The following is a 16,702-nucleotide window of genomic DNA, read 5'->3' as shown; positions in this document are numbered from 1 at the left end:
TCTTTCTGATTGGTCACAATTCAATTCCCGCCTCTAAATGCCAAAAGGGTGGAATGTCGCGTGAGCACAAACCGTGTCCAAGCGTCACCAAAAAGACGCCATACAAAGTCTGCGTGCGCAAAATAAATCTGGGGTTGGGCGCAAGGATTTTGGTACTGTTTTGACTCCATAAGGTCCAACCCTCGACTCGTATCACACGCAATGCTTGGCGATCTTAGCAGACAGCAGTTTTTCACATTCCCCGATGTGTCCACCAGGTGTGCAGCTCCACCAACTGACCCAGGTGGGTTTGTCCAGCCAGATTGGCGCGTACCCTGGGGTGGGTCGCAGCGCCTCAGGTCCGACCGGCTCCTGTTGGCACCAACAGCACTCAGACCAGGACCTGTCCAGACCTGGAGGCAGCCGGGAGAACGTAAGTGTGGACCTACAGATGGGACTATGATACAAGTTGCTTGTTTTGGTCATGATGGTAACAAAATGTGTCCTCTTTGAACCACCAGGTGCTGTCCTTTCCCGACTTTTCGTCTTCGTCTGTTTTCCAAATGCCGAGCTCCTCTCTTCGGGATGTGTCAGCGCCGCCGCTTCTACTGACATCCCCGACTCCGGAGTACCTGCCGGAGGACGCCTCGCCCTCCGCACACAGCTCCGCCTCCCTGATAAAGGCCATCAGAGAGGAGCTTCGCCGTCTGGCACACAAACAGGCCGTGACCAGCTACCCTTAGAGTGGTACGCATCGGGATCCGGTCTGGACTTGTTGAGGACCGATCAACCAAACGCATTCCCCCTCTCTCCGGAAAGTTACAGGGTTCCGTCTGTCCGCCGTTGGTCTTTGGCCTCAGTGTCCATCTGGACTTCTCATTCACCTTTCATCATTGCAATGAGTTTGATCTTCTTGGAGGTCTTCCGCTGTCCTCCCAATAGGTTGTCGATGATCGGAAGGTTGGAGATGAAAATTGGACGTTCCGAACATTGACAAGTGGACATCCTGACCTTCTGTGGTGCTAAGCGTCATCCTCTTGTCAAGGATCACACATTGCCTTCCACACCTCCATCAGCCAGACCAGGTGTCAGTCTTAAACCCCACTCAGCGAGGCCTTGGTACACCGTCGACAGCCGGAGGTAGTTTGTAGTTATAAAGCGTAAAATAAAAGTACAGATATCCATCATTTTGAGCACAATATAAATGTTTCTATGGCGTATATAAAGTAAATCTATATATGAACGTATCGGTCAAAGTGTTTATTTTCATCAAAAAAAGACCAGACTACTGTTGTACGCGTGTACTGGTGTTGTAAGTACAAAGTGTTAGCCTAGCTGCTCTGCTGTAACTTAGCGCTAATTGTTAGCTTTCATATCATCGTTGTGAAGGCACCAAGTCAGACTGTTGCCTCAATAGAACCAAACCAGAACGCACCCGCGAACGTGGGGACGGACAAAAGTGACCCAAATCAGTCTGCTCACGTTTGCAAAGAATTGCGGTCAAACGCCACCGGTTCTCTCTGCTGATTGGCAGCTGTGTGTCTGATGTTGTGATGACGTCATGCCCCCCCCCCCCCCCCCCGCAGCCAATAGGTGTTTGTCCCTGCTAATGTTCTAGCATGTCCACTTCTGTTGAAAGCCTGCGCTCAGTGTTAGCATGCTGCTTATTTTAGCATGTTGCTAAGAGAGAAATCATATCAAACTTTTATTTCCAACAGGGAAAGAAGAAAAAGAAGCCGATGATGATGATGATGATGTGCAATTAAAACGGACATACCCTATTTCCTTGAATTGCCGCAGGGCATATAGTATGTGCCTGCCTTGAATTACTGCCGGGTCAAACTCGCTTTGCAAAATAGCGCGACGTCACGAGTGACACTTCCCCTGTCATCATTTTCAAAATGGAGGAGGCTGATTTTAATACCGGCAATTTGAAATTGCATAAAGGGAAGAAGAGTAAGAGCTATTCAGTAGGATTTAAGGTCCAAGATTACATCACACTCAAATGTTTACTGCATTACTTTGGTAAGTGCCGGAGTGAGAAGAGGTTTTAAAATAATTAGCGCATGCTTACTTTTACCGCATGCCTTTGGTAAGCGCAGGAGGGAGAAAAGGTTTTAAGTTAATTAGCACGCCGGCGGCAATTCAAGGAAATACAGTATCTGTTGACAATAATGATGATGATGTTCACCTGTCCGGGTAAAATGTGGGGTGTGGTCACATGACCGCATGGTCCCATGGTGCTAATATTATTCAACTGTTGAGTGATAACATTTATTTATTTTGATCATTTTAAACATCACCAGCATTAAAGAGATGAGTTTCATGTACATTTTTCCCCCTTTCCTTTCCAATGATTCAAGATTGTTTATTGTCATATGCACAGTTAAAGGCCTACTGAAATGAGATGTTCTTATTCAAACGGGGATAGCAGCTCCATTCTATGTGTCAATCTTGATCATTTTGCGATATTGCCATATGTTTGCTGAAAGGATTTAGTAGAAAACATCGACGATAGAGTTCGCAACTTTTGGTGCTGATAAAAAAGCCTTGTCTTTACCGGAAGTAACAGACGATGACGTCACAAGTGTGAGGGCTCCTCACGTCCTCACATTGTTTTTAATGGGAGCCTCCAGCAGCAAGAGCTATTCGGACCGAGAAAACGACAATTTCCCCATTAATTTGAGCGAGGATGAAAGATTTGTGGATGAGGATATTGATAACGAAGGACTAGAAAAAAAAAAAGAAATAAAGTTTAAAAAAAATAAAAAAGGCGATTGCATTGGGACGGATTCAGATATTTTTAGACACATTTACTAGGATAATTTTGGGAAATCCCTTATCTTTCTATTGTGTTACTAGTGTTTTAGTGAGGTTAAATAGTACCTGATAGTCGGAGGTGTGTGTCCACGGGTGTCTTGAGTCCAGTGTCAGAGGGAAGTCACGGCAGATACAAGGACGGCGCAAACTCCACAGATCTCCGGTAAGAGGCGACTTTTTACCACAATTTTCTCACCGAAACCTGCCGATTGACAAGTGGTCGTGATCCATGTTCGCTTGACCGCTCTGATCCATAGTAAAGCTTCACCTCCGGGAATTTTAAACAAGGAATCACCGTGTGTTTGTGTGGCTAAAGGCTAAAGCTTCCCAACTCCATCTTTCTACTTTGACTTCTCCATTATTAATTGAACAAGTTGCAAAAGATTCAGCAACACAGATGTCCAGAATACTGTGTAATTGCGCGATGAAAAGTGACGACTTTTAGCCGCAAGTGGTGCTGCACTAATATTTCTTGACAGTCCGTGACGTCGTTTCAACAAGAAACTCCGCAGGAAATTTAAAATTGCAATTTAGTAAACTAAAGCGGCCGTATTGTCATGTGTTGCAATGTTAATATTTCATCATTGATATATAAACTATCAGACTGCGTGGTCGCTAGTAGTGGCTTTCAGTAGGACTTTAAACAGACAGTTTGCTGTACAATGAAAATCTTACTTTGCTAGTCCACCCTTCAACAAGTCACACGGTACTTAGCTAAAAATAAAAAATAAAAATGTATATACAAGGCACAGTAAGTAACACAACATTATTGCACATTCTGTTTGACAGTCAACAGTTGAAATATGGAGGTGACCTTGGGTCACAGCAGCAGTCAAAGGGTCTTTAGTGATCAAAGGTGAAAGGTGTCTACAGTGATGGTTCACAGTTCAGGGGTGGTCAAGGTAGCTAGCTGTCTTTTGTTCAAAAAGACAAAAGTAATTGATTGATTACAGCGGGACTCTCGCGGCTGTGTTGGAGCCACTATGGATTGAACTTTCACAGTATCATGTTAGACCCGCTCCACATCCATTGCTTTCGGTCCCCTAGAGGGGGGGGGTTGCCCACATCTGAGGTCCTCTCCAAGGTTTCTCATAGTCAGCATTGTCACTGGCGTCCCACTGGATGTGAATTCTCCCTGCCCACTGGGTGTGAGTTTTCCTTGGCCTTTTGTGGGTTCTTCCGAGGATGTTGTAGTCGTAATGATTTGTACAGTCCTTTGAGACATTTGTGATTTGGGGCTATATAAATAAACATTGATTGATTGATTGATTGATTGATTGTTCCCATACTTCACAGTCAAGTAAACCCCATCCATCCATTTTCTACCGCTTATTCCCTTTGGGGTCGCGGGGGAAGCTTGTGCCTATCTCAGCTACAATCGGGCGGAAGGCGGTGTACACCCTGGACAAATCGCCACCTCATCACAGGGCCAACACAGATAGACAGACAACATTCATACTCACACTAGGGCCAATTTAGTTTTGCCAGTCAAGTAAACCCATCCATCCATCCATTTTCTACCGCTTATTCCTTTTGGGGTCGCGGGGGGCACTGCTGCCTATCTTATCTACATTCGGGCGGAAGGTGGTGCACACACTGGACAAGTCGCCACCTCATCGCAGGGCCAACACAGATAGACAGACAACATTCACACTCACATTCACACACTAGGGACCATTTAGTGTTGTCAATCAAGTAAACCCATCCATCCATTTTCTACCGCTTATTCCCTTTGGGGTCGCGGGGAGCGCTGGTGCCTATCTCAGCTCAGGCGGAAGGCGGCGTACACCCTGGACAAGTCGCCACCTCTTTGCAGGGCCAACACAGATAGACAGACAACATTCACACTCACATTCACACACTAGGGACCATTTAGTGTTGTCAATCAAGTAAACCCATCCATCCATTTTCTACCGCTTATTCCCTTTGGGGTCGCGGGGAGCGCTGGTGCCTATCTCAGCTCAGGCGGAAGGCGGCGTACACCCTGGACAAGTCGCCACCTCTTTGCAGGGCCAACACAGATAGACAGACAACATTCACACTCACATTCACACACTAGGGACCATTTAGTGTTGCCAGTCAAGTAAACCCATCCATCCATCCATTTTCTACCGCTTATTCCTTTTGGGGTCGCGGGGGGCGCTGCTGCCTATCTCAGCTACAATCAGGCGGAAGGCGGGGTACACCCTGGACAAGTCGCCACCTCATCGCAGGGCCAACACAGATAGACAGACAACATTCACACACTAGGGCCCATTTAGTGTTGCCAGTCAAGTAAACATATTTTGTAAATCAAATAAGGCGAACTTTATTCGGGGAAATGTGAGACTTTCCCCTCTCGGCTTCCGTACACACCTGCGTGAGGCGGGCTCCTTGTCGTCATTCTATAACACACTTCCGCGTTACCTGACCGACAACAACTCAACACGGTCGGACTAACTAACTAAGTAACTAAGTAACTAACTAACCAGCCAACGTTGTTGAATGACTACAATACCTTATTGAAGACTTACGCAGCCAGGGTGAGGTAATAAAACCGTTTGTTGCTAAACTTCATTGGCGAATTCGAACACGTATCTTTGCTGTTAACATGAATTCATTAACGTGGACCCCGACTTAAACTAGTTGGAAAACTTATTGGGGTGTTACCATTTAGTGGTCAATTGTAGGGAATATGTACTGTACTGTGCAATCTACTAATAAAAGTTTCAATCAATCAAACGCTGTAGACAAAATTCAAACCACACGAAATGCTAAACATCATCCAGCCGGTTCGACACACTTTTTTTTTCCAACACGGAAATATTTTGAATATAGTTTATTGTCAACTTTTATCTCCATCCATCCATCCATTTTCCTACCGCTTGTCCCTTTTTGGTGTTGCGGGGGGTGCTGCATGGACATCATCGCTTGTAATGGTGTTTTTTTTGTAAACACACCCACACAAATGCAACCATTCTTTTTTGGAAAACAGACAAACATATATTATTACATATTACATTAGATATGACGCCTGGGGATAGGTTGATTGGCAACACTAAATGGTCCCGTGTGTGTGAATGTTGTCTGTCTATCTGTGTTGGCCCTGCGATGAGGTGGCGACTTGTCCAGGGTGTACCCCGCCTTCCACCCAATTGTAGCTGAGATAGGCGCCAGCGCCCCCGCGACCCCAAAGGGAATAAGCCGTAGGAAATGGATGGATATTTCAAAATAACTTTTGTAGATCTTCAAGATGGAAACTGTTGCTGCCATTATGATGTGCAGTCATGTTTTCTAATGACCAGAAGTCCTGAACAATACAACATATTTCTAATGACCAGAAGTCCTGAACAATACAACATATTTCTAATGACCAGAAGTCCTGAACAATACAACATATTTCTAATGACCAGAAGTCCTGAACAATACAACATATTTCTAATGACCAGAAGTCCTGAACAATACAACATATTTCAATGGTTGGAATCTGGGCTTTTTCATGATATTGTAGTGACAAATCTTGTCCTCCATCCATCCATTTTCTACCGCTTATTCCCTTTGGGGTGGCGGGGGGCGCTGGTGCCTATCTGAGCTACAATTGGGCGGAAGGCGGTGTACACCCTGGACAAGTCGCCACCTCATCGCAGGGCCAACACGGATAACATTCACACTCACATTCACACACTAGGGCCAATTTAGTGTTGCCAATCTACCTATCCCCAGGTGCATGTCTTTGGAAGTGGGAGGAAGCCGGAGTAGCCGGAGGGAACCCACGCAGTCACGGGGAGGACATGCAAACTCCACACAGACAGATCTCGAGCCCGGGATTGAACCCAGGACTACTCAGGATCTTTGTATTGTGAGGCAGACGCACTAACCCCTCTTCCACCGTGAAGCCTAGTGTTGTCCTGATACCAATATTATTTTGGTACTTTTCGATACTTTTCTAAATAAAGGGACCATAAAAAATTGCATTATTGGCTTTATTTTAACAAAAAATCTTTGGGTGTGGCGGACTGGTACTTTTTAGAGGCGGTATGGTACTGAATATGATTCATTAGTATCGCGGTACTATACTAATAACCGTACACCGTACAACCCTACTAGTTACTATGGTAATCCACGTCACAGCAGCTATGACAAGGCACCAAGCAGTGTGGGTGGGGAGCGTTTCCACACAGTGTTTCTAAAGAGTGTTTCCATAATGGCTGACCTTAAATGCGAGTGTCAGGGACAGACGCGGAAGGAGATTTTTTACAACAAAGTTCTAAAGCTTAGTTATACATCAGATATATCAGATTGTAGATGTTTTTTTTTGTTTTTGTACCCTTCGCGTTCATATTTCACTGTGTTTGTTGCATTTGGCATGATTGAGAGGGGGGTGATGTTCATATGTTCTCAATATTCAGGGTTTTATCGTTCATAGAACATTTTAAAATTCCATTCTGTTTTTAAGACGGTCTGTCATAACTTTTTTAGCATTCAATCAGACTTTATTGTGAGGTTTTGTATTAGTTTTCCTAAAAATAAATATACCGGCCCACAGACCCATTTTTTCCTTAAATTTGGCCGCCGAGTCAAATATTTGCCCAGGCCTATGCTAAAGGAATATGTTTCTGAACTAATCAATCTGCTCCAGAATGGCTGACAACCTGAAGACTGAGTTGGTCAGCGCCATCCACCTGCAGGAAGTGGAATTGTCGGACAGGACGTCTGACGGCCAACATGATGTGAAAAACAATAGTATGCACGCAAGCTTCTTCTAATGATCTTTTTTGTGACAATGATGTCCCACTCTGATATTTATTTACAGGTGACACCTTCACAGTGGAGGAGGCGGTGGAACACATCGGATTTGGAAGATTTCACGTGATGCTCTTTATCATCATGGGAAGCACCAACGTAAGGCAATATATTTCATCATTCTAAACACGACAAAAACATAATTGTGTACATCAACGTGTAGATCGTGGAGGCTATGGAGATCATGTTCCTGCCGGTGGTTGCTCCTGAGATTCGTTGTGAGTGGCGTCTGGAGGACTGGCAGGTGGCGCTTGTGTCCACGGTAAGAGTTAGGATGTCCGTTAGCGTGGAAGGCCAGTAATGTGGTGGGAGTGGAGCTAGACTCTGGCGAAGGTGTCAGAGAGGAGAAGTCTAGCAAAGCTCTTAGACATTATGGACAACACCTCCCACCCACTACCCTCGGACCTGGCGGAGAGAATGAGCACGTTCAGTGCAAGGCTTAGACTCCCAAAATGCAACACAGAACGACACAGAAAGTCCTTTATACTGACAGCCATCAGACTGTATAATGCATATGTTCCTTTTTGACTGTACTTGAACGTATAAATGACTGTATTTATATCATTCACATGTGAATAATGCTGTAGAATAGACTGTATTTATATTATTCACATGTGCATAATGCTGTATAATAGACTGTATTTATGTTATTCACATGTGAATAATACTGTTTAATAGACTGTATTTATATTATTCATATGTGAATAATGCTGTATTATAGACTGTATTTATGTTATTCACATGTGAATAATGCTGTATAATTGACTATATTTATGTTATTAACATGTGAATAAGGCTGTACAATAGACTGTATTTATATAATTCATATGTGAATGATGCTGAATTATAAACTGTATTTATATTATTCACATGTGAATAATACTGTATAATAGACTGTATTTCTATTATTCATATGTGAATAATTCTGTATAATAGACTGTATTTATGTTATTCACATGTGAATAATGCTGAATAATAGACTGTATTTCTATTATTCATATGTGAATAATGCTGTGCGGATGGTGTTCTGCTGACTTCGACTGCGGATGTTGTGGATCGGTGGAGGGAATACTTCGAAGACCTCCTCAATCCCACCAACACGTCTTTCTTTGAGGAAGCGGTGCCTGGGGAATCTGTAGTGGACTCTCCTATTTCTGGGGCTGAGGTCGCTGAGGTAGTTAAAAAGCTCCTCGGTGGCAAGGCCCAGGGGGTGGATGAGATCCGCCCAGAGTTCCTTAAGGCCCAGGGATCAATAAAGTACTTTGTATCCTATTCTATTCTATTCATATTAGCATAGCAATGATGTCATCATGATGTAATTGATGGTAAATGTACTTTCTACTTTTGTGTTTTCAGATGGTGTTTTTGGGCTTCATGGTGTGCGGCGTCCTGAGTGGATACTTGGCTGACAAATATGGCCGCTGGAAGGTTCCCACATATTGGAAAAGTTGTAAAAAAAAGACAAAAATGCCAAATTCGAAGTTTGTTGTCTTCAGGTTGTTTTTGGAGGTTTCCTGTGGAGCACCTACTTCTCCTTCCTAACCTCCTTCGCTCCGTCCTACTCATGGTTCATCTTCCTGCGCAGCATGGTGGGCTGCGGCGTGGCTGCAGTGTCGCAGGGGTCAGACAGACGCACACACACACACACACACACACACACACTCATACAAACACACACACACACACACACACACACACACACACACACACACACACACTCATACAAACACACACACACACACACACACACACTCATACAAACACACACACACACACACACACACACACACACACACACACACACACACACACACACACACTCATACAAACACACAAGTCTTACTGACAAGCTTCCTGTGCAGGTTTGTGTTAAAGACCGAGTTCATTCCAGCCAATTATCGAGCTGTCCTCTTGCCATTGGCCTCTGTGAGTCCCACACAGGAAGTTCCGCCCCCTCAGCTTTGCTGACATCACTTCACGCACGCTTTGTTTGTGAGTTTAGATCTTTTGGATGACAGGAACCATGCTGATCATCATCCTTGGAATGCTGGTTGTTCCAACACTTGGCTGGAGGTGGATGATCCGCATCTCCATGTCCCCAGGCATCATCCTCATCTTCCTCTTCCAGGTGGGTCTTGTCTCCACCTGTGCCCTCTTGTCTCCACCTGTCCCCTCTTGTCTCCACCTGTGCCCTCTTGTCTCCACCTGCCCCCTCTTGTCTCCACCTGTGCCCTCTTGTCTCCACCTGTGCCCTCTTGTCTCCACCTGTGCCCTCTTGTCTCCACCTGCCCCTTCTTGTCTCCACCTGTGCCCTCTTGTCTCCACCTGTCCCCTTTTGTTTCCACGTGTCCCCTCTAGTTTCCACTTGTCCCAACCTGTCCCCTCTTGTTTCCAATTGTCCCCTCTTGTTTCCACTTGTCCCTACCTGTCCACTCTTGTCTCGACCTGTCCCCTCTTGTTTCCAATTGTCCCCTCTTTTTCCACTTGTCCCCACCTGTCCACTCTTGTCTCGACCTGTCCCCTTTTGTTTCCACTTGTCCTCACCTGTCCACTCTTGTCTCGACCTGTGCCCTCCTATTTCCACTTGTCCCTTCTTGTTTCCACATGTTCCCATCCGTCCACTCCTGTCTTGACCTGTCCCATCTTGTTTCCACTGGTCCCCACCTGTCCAATAATCTCCCCTCTTGTTTCGACCTGTCCCCTCTTGTTTTCACTTCTCCCCTCTTGTTTTCACTTGTCCCCTCTTGTTTCCACTTGTCCCCACCTGTCCACTCTTGTCCCCTCTTGTCTCGACCTGTCCCCTCTTGTTTCCACTTGTCCACTCTTGTCCCCTCTTGTCTCCACCTGTCCCTTCTAGTTTCCACCTACACCCTTTGTCTCCAGCTGTCCCCTCTTGTTTCCACTTGTCCCCAACTGTCCACTCTTGTCCCCTCTTGTTTCCAATTGTCCCCTCTTGTTTCCACTTGTCCCCACCTGCTTCCACATGTCCCCACCTTCCCACTCTTTTTTTGACCTGTCCCATCTTGTTTCCACTGGTCCCCACCTGACCACTAATCTCCCTTCTTGCTTCGACCTGTCCCTTCTTGTTTTCATCTGTCCCCTCTTGTTTCCACTTGTCCCCACCTGTCCATTCTTGTCCCCCCTTGTCTCAACCTGTCCCCTATTGTTTCCACTTGTCCCCACCTGTCCACTCTTGTCTCGACTTGTCCCCTCTTGTTTCCACTTGTCCCCACCTGTCCACTCTTGTCTCGACTTGTCCCCTCTTGTTTCCACTTGTCCCCACCTGTCCACTCTTGTCTCGACCTGTGCCCCCTTGTTTTCACATATCCCCTCCTGTTTCCACATGTCCCCACCTGTCCACTCTTGTCTCGACCTGTGCCCTCTTGTTTTCACATGTCCCCTCTTGTTTCCACATGTCCCCTCCTGTTTCCACATGTCCCCTCCTGCTTCCACATGTCCCCACCTTTCCACTCTTTTTTTGACCTGTCCCATCTTGTTTCCACTGGTCCCCACCTGACCACTAATCTCCCTTCTTGCTTCGACCTGTCCCTTCTTGTTTTCATCTGTCCCCTCTTGTTTCCACTTGTCCCCACCTGTCCATTCTTGTCCCCCCTTGTCTCAACCTGTCCCCTATTGTTTCCACTTGTCCCCACCTGTCCACTCTTGTCTCGACCTGTGCCCTCCTATTTCCACTTGTCCCTTCTTGTTTCCACATGTTCCCATCCGTCCACTCCTGTCTTGACCTGTCCCATCTTGTTTCCACTGGTCCCCACCTGTCCAATAATCTCCCCTCTTGTTTCGACCTGTCCCCTCTTGTTTTCACTTCTCCCCTCTTGTTTTCACTTGTCCCCTCTTGTTTCCACTTGTCCCCACCTGTCCACTCTTGTCCCCTCTTGTCTCGACCTGTCCCCTCTTGTTTCCACTTGTCCACTCTTGTCCCCTCTTGTCTCCACCTGTCCCTTCTAGTTTCCACCTACACCCTTTGTCTCCAGCTGTCCCCTCTTGTTTCCACTTGTCCCCAACTGTCCACTCTTGTCCCCTCTTGTTTCCAATTGTCCCCTCTTATTTCCACATGTCCCCTCCTGCTTCCACATGTCCCCACCTTCCCACTCTTTTTTTGACCTGTCCCATCTTGTTTCCACTGGTCCCCACCTGACCACTAATCTCCCTTCTTGCTTCGACCTGTCCCTTCTTGTTTTCATCTGTCCCCTCTTGTTTCCACTTGTCCCCACCTGTCCATTCTTGTCCCCCCTTGTCTCAACCTGTCCCCTATTGTTTCCACTTGTCCCCACCTGTCCACTCTTGTCTCGACTTGTCCCCTCTTGTTTCCACTTGTCCCCACCTGTCCACTCTTGTCTCGACTTGTCCCCTCTTGTTTCCACTTGTCCCCACCTGTCCACTCTTGTCTCGACCTGTGCCCCCTTGTTTTCACATATCCCCTCCTGTTTCCACATGTCCCCACCTGTCCACTCTTGTCTCGACCTGTGCCCTCTTGTTTTCACATGTCCCCTCTTGTTTCCACATGTCCCCTCCTGTTTCCACATGTCCCCTCCTGCTTCCACATGTCCCCACCTTTCCACTCTTTTTTTGACCTGTCCCATCTTGTTTCCACTGGTCCCCACCTGACCACTAATCTCCCTTCTTGCTTCGACCTGTCCCTTCTTGTTTTCATCTGTCCCCTCTTGTTTCCACTTGTCCCCACCTGTCCATTCTTGTCCCCCCTTGTCTCAACCTGTCCCCTATTGTTTCCACTTGTCCCCACCTGTCCACTCTTGTCTCGACGTGTCCCCTCTTGTTTCCACTTGTCCCCACCTGTCCACTCTTGTCTCGACTTGTCCCCTCTTGTTTCCACTTGTCCCCACCTGTCCACTCTTGTCTCGACCTGTGCCCCCTTGTTTTCACATATCCCCTCCTGTTTCCACATGTCCCCACCTGTCCACTCTTGTCTCGACCTGTGCCCTCTTGTTTTCACATGTCCCCTCTTATTTCCACATGTCCCCTCCTGTTTCCACATGTCCCCACCTGTCCACTCTTGTCTTGACCTGTCCCATCTTGCTTCCTCTGGTCCCCACCTGACCACTCATCTCCCTTCTTGCTTCGACCTGTCCCTTCTTGTTTTCATTTGTCCCCTCTTGTTTCCACTTGTCCCCACCTGTCCATTCTTGTCCCCCCTTGTCTCGACCTGTCCCCTATTGTTTCCACTTGTCCCCACCTGTCCACTCTTGTCTCGACCTGTCCCCTCTAGTTTACACCTACCTCCTTTTTCCCCACCTGTCCCCTCTTGTTTCCCACCAATCCATTCCCATCCCCTCTTATCCACTTTCCCTTCATGTCCCTACTTGTCCCTAAAGCAATAACATGAAATTAGTGAGTTGAAGGTTGGAAGTGCAAAAATATTATGGAAAAGTCAGAGCAAATGTTTCCTTTCCCGTGGTTAGTTCATTCCGGAGTCGGCTCGCTTCAACGTGTCGGCAGGAAACGTTCAGGCCGCACTGGACACGCTAAACTGGATTGCCAAGATGAACAAAGCCTCTCTTCCGCCGGGACGCCTGGTGGAGCCTGTTGTGGTGCGTCCTCCATCCCCGCAGACCAGGCTGAGGTTCTAAAGGTTCTGTTTGAGTTTCAGGAGAAGAGAGGCAACTGGAGGATTTTGGTGGGACCCGCCTTTAGGAGGACAACTTTGCTGCTCTGGTACTCATGGTAACGTATCGCCCGCTTGTGTCAATCACTTCACCCGCATGGAGGCTAAGCAGACCATAAAAAACATGGCCTCCTGGCATGTTGTCATTTCCTGATTTAGGTTTGTGGCGTCCTTCACGTACTACGGGTCGGTTCTGAGTAGCTCTGAGCTTCTGGAAAAGAACTTATTATGTGTGACCGACGGCGACCACGAGCATCAGGTCAAACATCTCACTGAGGACGAACGCTGTTACTGCATCCCCTTCGCCAACAGCGATTATCACACGCTCCTTATCAGCTGCTTGGGAGAGGTTGCACGTGAGTCCCACACCTGTCCCACCTGTCCTTCCAAATAACACACAAAGAAAGAAACATCTGTTCGTCTTCATGTCCACTCAGTTATCCCAGTAAACATCTGTCTGCTCAAAGTGTTTGGAAGGAAGAGGTCTTTAATGACGTTGCAGCTAGCGGCGGCCGTCGTCTTCCTGATGCTCAACATCTGCACCACAATGTAAGAACATTCATGCCAGATCTGACACTCTGTTCTACTGAGTCCACAGAGATCTGGTTGACTTTGTCCATATAAACCAGGTTTACGTCAATATGGTTGACTTAGATCAGATCCACATTGTTCTGATCAACATATATCTGATCGATTGGACTATGTACTTTTAGGTCTGGTTCACCAGATCCATATACCTGCAGATCTGGCTGACTGAAACCACATGGAGCAGGTCCACTAGGTTGACTAGATCTAACTAAACCTGTTCCACATAAATCTGGTTGACTGGATCTACAAAAATAAGTTCCATGTAGATCTGGCCGACTGATTCCATTTGGACCAGGTCAGCATAGGAGCAGGTCCACTCAGATCTGGAAGACCAGTTCCAGATACATCTAGTTGACTACATCTACATAGACCAGGTCCACGTAGATTTCGTTGACCAGATCTAACTAGACCGGATCCACATAGATCTGGTTGACCGGGCTCACCTAGACCTGTTCCACATTGATCGAGTTGACTCGATCTAAAAATAAAAAAATAGGTCCACGTAGATCTGATTGACTGCACCCACCTGGACCAAGTCCACGTTGGTGTGGTTGACCGGCTCTACCTCGACCAGGTACCTAGTTCAACCCAGATCTCGGTCACCGAATCTACATGGACCAGGTCCATGTAGATCTGGTTGACTGAATCCACGTAGACCAGGTCTACGTAGATCATGTTAACCGGACAAGTTTTAGGTGGAGCTGGTTGACCGGATCCACATTGACTAGGTCCACTCAGATCTGGTTTGCACAGGTATATCTACACTAGTTTCTCGTAGATGTGTTTGACCGTATCCAAATAGACCAGGTCCTCCTAGCTGTGGTTGATTGAAGCCACCTAGACCAGGTGCTCGTAGATATGGTTGACAGGATCCACATAGACCAGCTCTTAGTAGATCTGATTGATAGGATCCAAATAGACCAGGTCCTCGTAGCTCTGGGTGATTGAAGCCATGTCGACCAGGTCTTCGTAGATATGGTTGACAGGATCCACATAGACCAGGTCCTCGTAGATCTGGTTGACAGGATCCACATAGACCAGATCCTCACAGATCTGAGATGTTCATTCTGTGCTTTCAGGTTGGGCTTCACCGTAATTTTGTTCCTGCTACGCTCTCTGGTCTCCATGAACTTCACCGTAGTTTATATCTACACAGCGGAGGTATTGTCCGTGTTCCAAATCGTTGGAATAGATGGTGTGGCTCAGGCGCTAGATGCTTATTGTGGTTCTGGTCTTCAGGTGTATCCGACTGTGGCCCGGTCGCTGGGGATGGGTTTCTCCACGTCGTTCAGTCGTATCGGAGGAATGATCGCTCCTTTCATCGCTCAGGTGTGTTTGCAGTCCTGATTCCGTGTGTGATCCTGTGGTTGACGCTCCTCTGTGGGTACTTCAGGTGCTCATGTCTCAGTCTGTGATCCTGGCGCTGAGTCCGTTCACCACGGCGTGTGTGCTCTGTGCTGTGGGAAGCTTTCTTTTGCCGATAGAAACAAAAGGTCGAGCTCTGCAGGTGAGACTCGTCTCTGCAGCTTATTGATTTTTTTGGTACAAAGTCACAGTCTTGTCTTTTTTTCTTCTTTTGTAGCAAATCTCCTGACACCACTACCTGAACAAAGAATATTTTATTCATTATTTTCTAACATGAAAGTAACTCGCTGCAGTTGGAATGTTTAGGTGCTTTTTAAAAAAGGTTGACTTTTTGAAAATTCGTACAGGTCTTTGTCAAAACAAAGTACATTTTTTTTACACTCCTACAGTCTGTTTCAAATAGATCAGGGATTCTCAAACCGTGGTACTTGTACCACCAGTGGTACAGAGGCTTTATCTAGTCGTACGTCAAAGACTCACTTTGTTAAAGTACAGTGTTTTATTTTCCTATATTCAAACTGTATGTAATGTGACCTTGGCCAAACATATTAAATATAATTGTTATTTAAAAAAAAGCCTCTGTTGTATTCAAAACAGGCCTACTATGCAACTGTATTTTAACGGGGGTCATTGCGGTGCTTGGAGAGTCAAGTATTTTCTGAGGTGGTACTTGGTGGAAAAAAAGTTTGAGAACGGCTGAAATAGATATTAGTTTTTTACATTCTTAAATATCTTTTCTTCACATTACATGTGTCAAACTCAAAGCCCAGGGACCAGTTTTGGCCTTCCACATCATAGTATGTGGCCCGCAATAGCCTGAAAATTAAATGCGTCAATAAAGTACTTGACAGAAGAAGAAAATACGTGTACTGTGTGCAATTGCAAATATTTTCAACCTTAATATTATATAATAATGTAAACATATTACCATACATTCCAAGCTTGTTTTGTTATTATACAAATACATGTTCAAATATATGCTTGCATTATGATTTTGAAGCAAGTAATCCATCAAACTGTACACTGTAAAAACGTCTCTAGATTTTATAGTAGAAAACGTGCAGCTCAGTTGCCAAAATTGTACCTTAAAATTGTGGTACGTTTTTCCATTTACAGTAAATGCTGTAAAAACGCTGCACATTTTATGTTAAAATTCCAGCGACTGAGCAGCCAGCAAAGTCTACAGATTTATTTTTAGTCCATGTAAAAAATATTTATAATACTGTAATCATATTCATAGGCAATTACTTTTTATATTCACATATTATACACCCTTACAAACGGCCCCCTAAGTGCAGCCTTATCTGCGATGTGATTTTGTGTCCAAAATTAGTTGGATGCCCCTGTTTTCAATAGTTAATTCTTTTACATTCCACACATTTTTTTTCCAAAATAAGTACAATTTTTTAGCTTCACATACACCTTTTTTTAAATAAAGTATTTTTCTAAACTCCCACACGTCTTTGTTTTGAGTAAAGTACGTTTTTTTTTTACCTTCCCACACTTCTTTGTTTCAAATAGTTATTT

General features: G+C 45.7%; 2 protein-coding genes across 3 annotated transcripts in view; both read left to right on the top strand.

Moving 5' to 3' along the window:
* Positions 1-2,309, top strand: part of si:dkeyp-27e10.3 (UPF0606 protein KIAA1549) — a 28,904-nt gene extending 26,595 nt beyond the window's left edge. The window contains 2 exon segments of the mRNA XM_061912079.1: positions 258-412; positions 501-2,309. Of these exon segments, the coding sequence (XP_061768063.1) occupies positions 258-412; positions 501-722 (377 nt within the window). The 3' untranslated portion in view covers positions 723-2,309.
* A 2,855-nt stretch (positions 2,310-5,164) lies between these two features.
* Positions 5,165-16,631, top strand: svopl (SVOP-like). Of its 2 annotated transcripts, none has more exons than XM_061912077.1 (16): positions 5,165-5,321; positions 7,418-7,521; positions 7,592-7,680; positions 7,745-7,843; positions 8,938-9,009; positions 9,078-9,202; positions 9,444-9,507; positions 9,584-9,709; positions 13,020-13,148; positions 13,208-13,281; positions 13,382-13,578; positions 13,660-13,771; positions 14,890-14,971; positions 15,050-15,139; positions 15,204-15,317; positions 15,393-16,631. In XM_061912077.1, the coding sequence occupies exons 2-16, from the start codon at positions 7,419-7,421 to the stop codon at positions 15,402-15,404; spliced, it is 1,488 nt and encodes a 495-aa protein (XP_061768061.1). In that variant the 5' UTR covers positions 5,165-5,321; position 7,418; the 3' UTR covers positions 15,405-16,631. The 2 variants fall into 2 exon arrangements, with proteins under 2 accessions (XP_061768061.1, XP_061768060.1); XM_061912076.1 differs by having other exon boundaries at positions 5,169-5,326.
* Positions 16,632-16,702: the final 71 nt, after the last annotated feature.

The sequence above is a fragment of the Nerophis ophidion genome, linkage group LG10, assembly GCF_033978795.1.
Source record: "Nerophis ophidion isolate RoL-2023_Sa linkage group LG10, RoL_Noph_v1.0, whole genome shotgun sequence".
NCBI lineage: Eukaryota > Metazoa > Chordata > Actinopteri > Syngnathiformes > Syngnathidae > Nerophis > Nerophis ophidion.
Note: the sequence above shows the minus strand (reverse complement) of the source record. Positions and strands in the feature narration are given on the sequence as shown.

Coding starts and splice junctions, on each gene's coding strand:
- svopl (XM_061912077.1), top strand. CDS start 7,419: ATGGCTGACAACCTGAAGACTGAGTTGGTCAGCGCCATCCACCTGCAG. Junction 7,681..7,744: donor TCATCATGGGAAGCACCAAC/GTAAGGCAATAT, acceptor ATCAACGTGTAG/ATCGTGGAGGCTATGGAGAT. Junction 14,972..15,049: donor TTTATATCTACACAGCGGAG/GTATTGTCCGTG, acceptor TCTGGTCTTCAG/GTGTATCCGACTGTGGCCCG.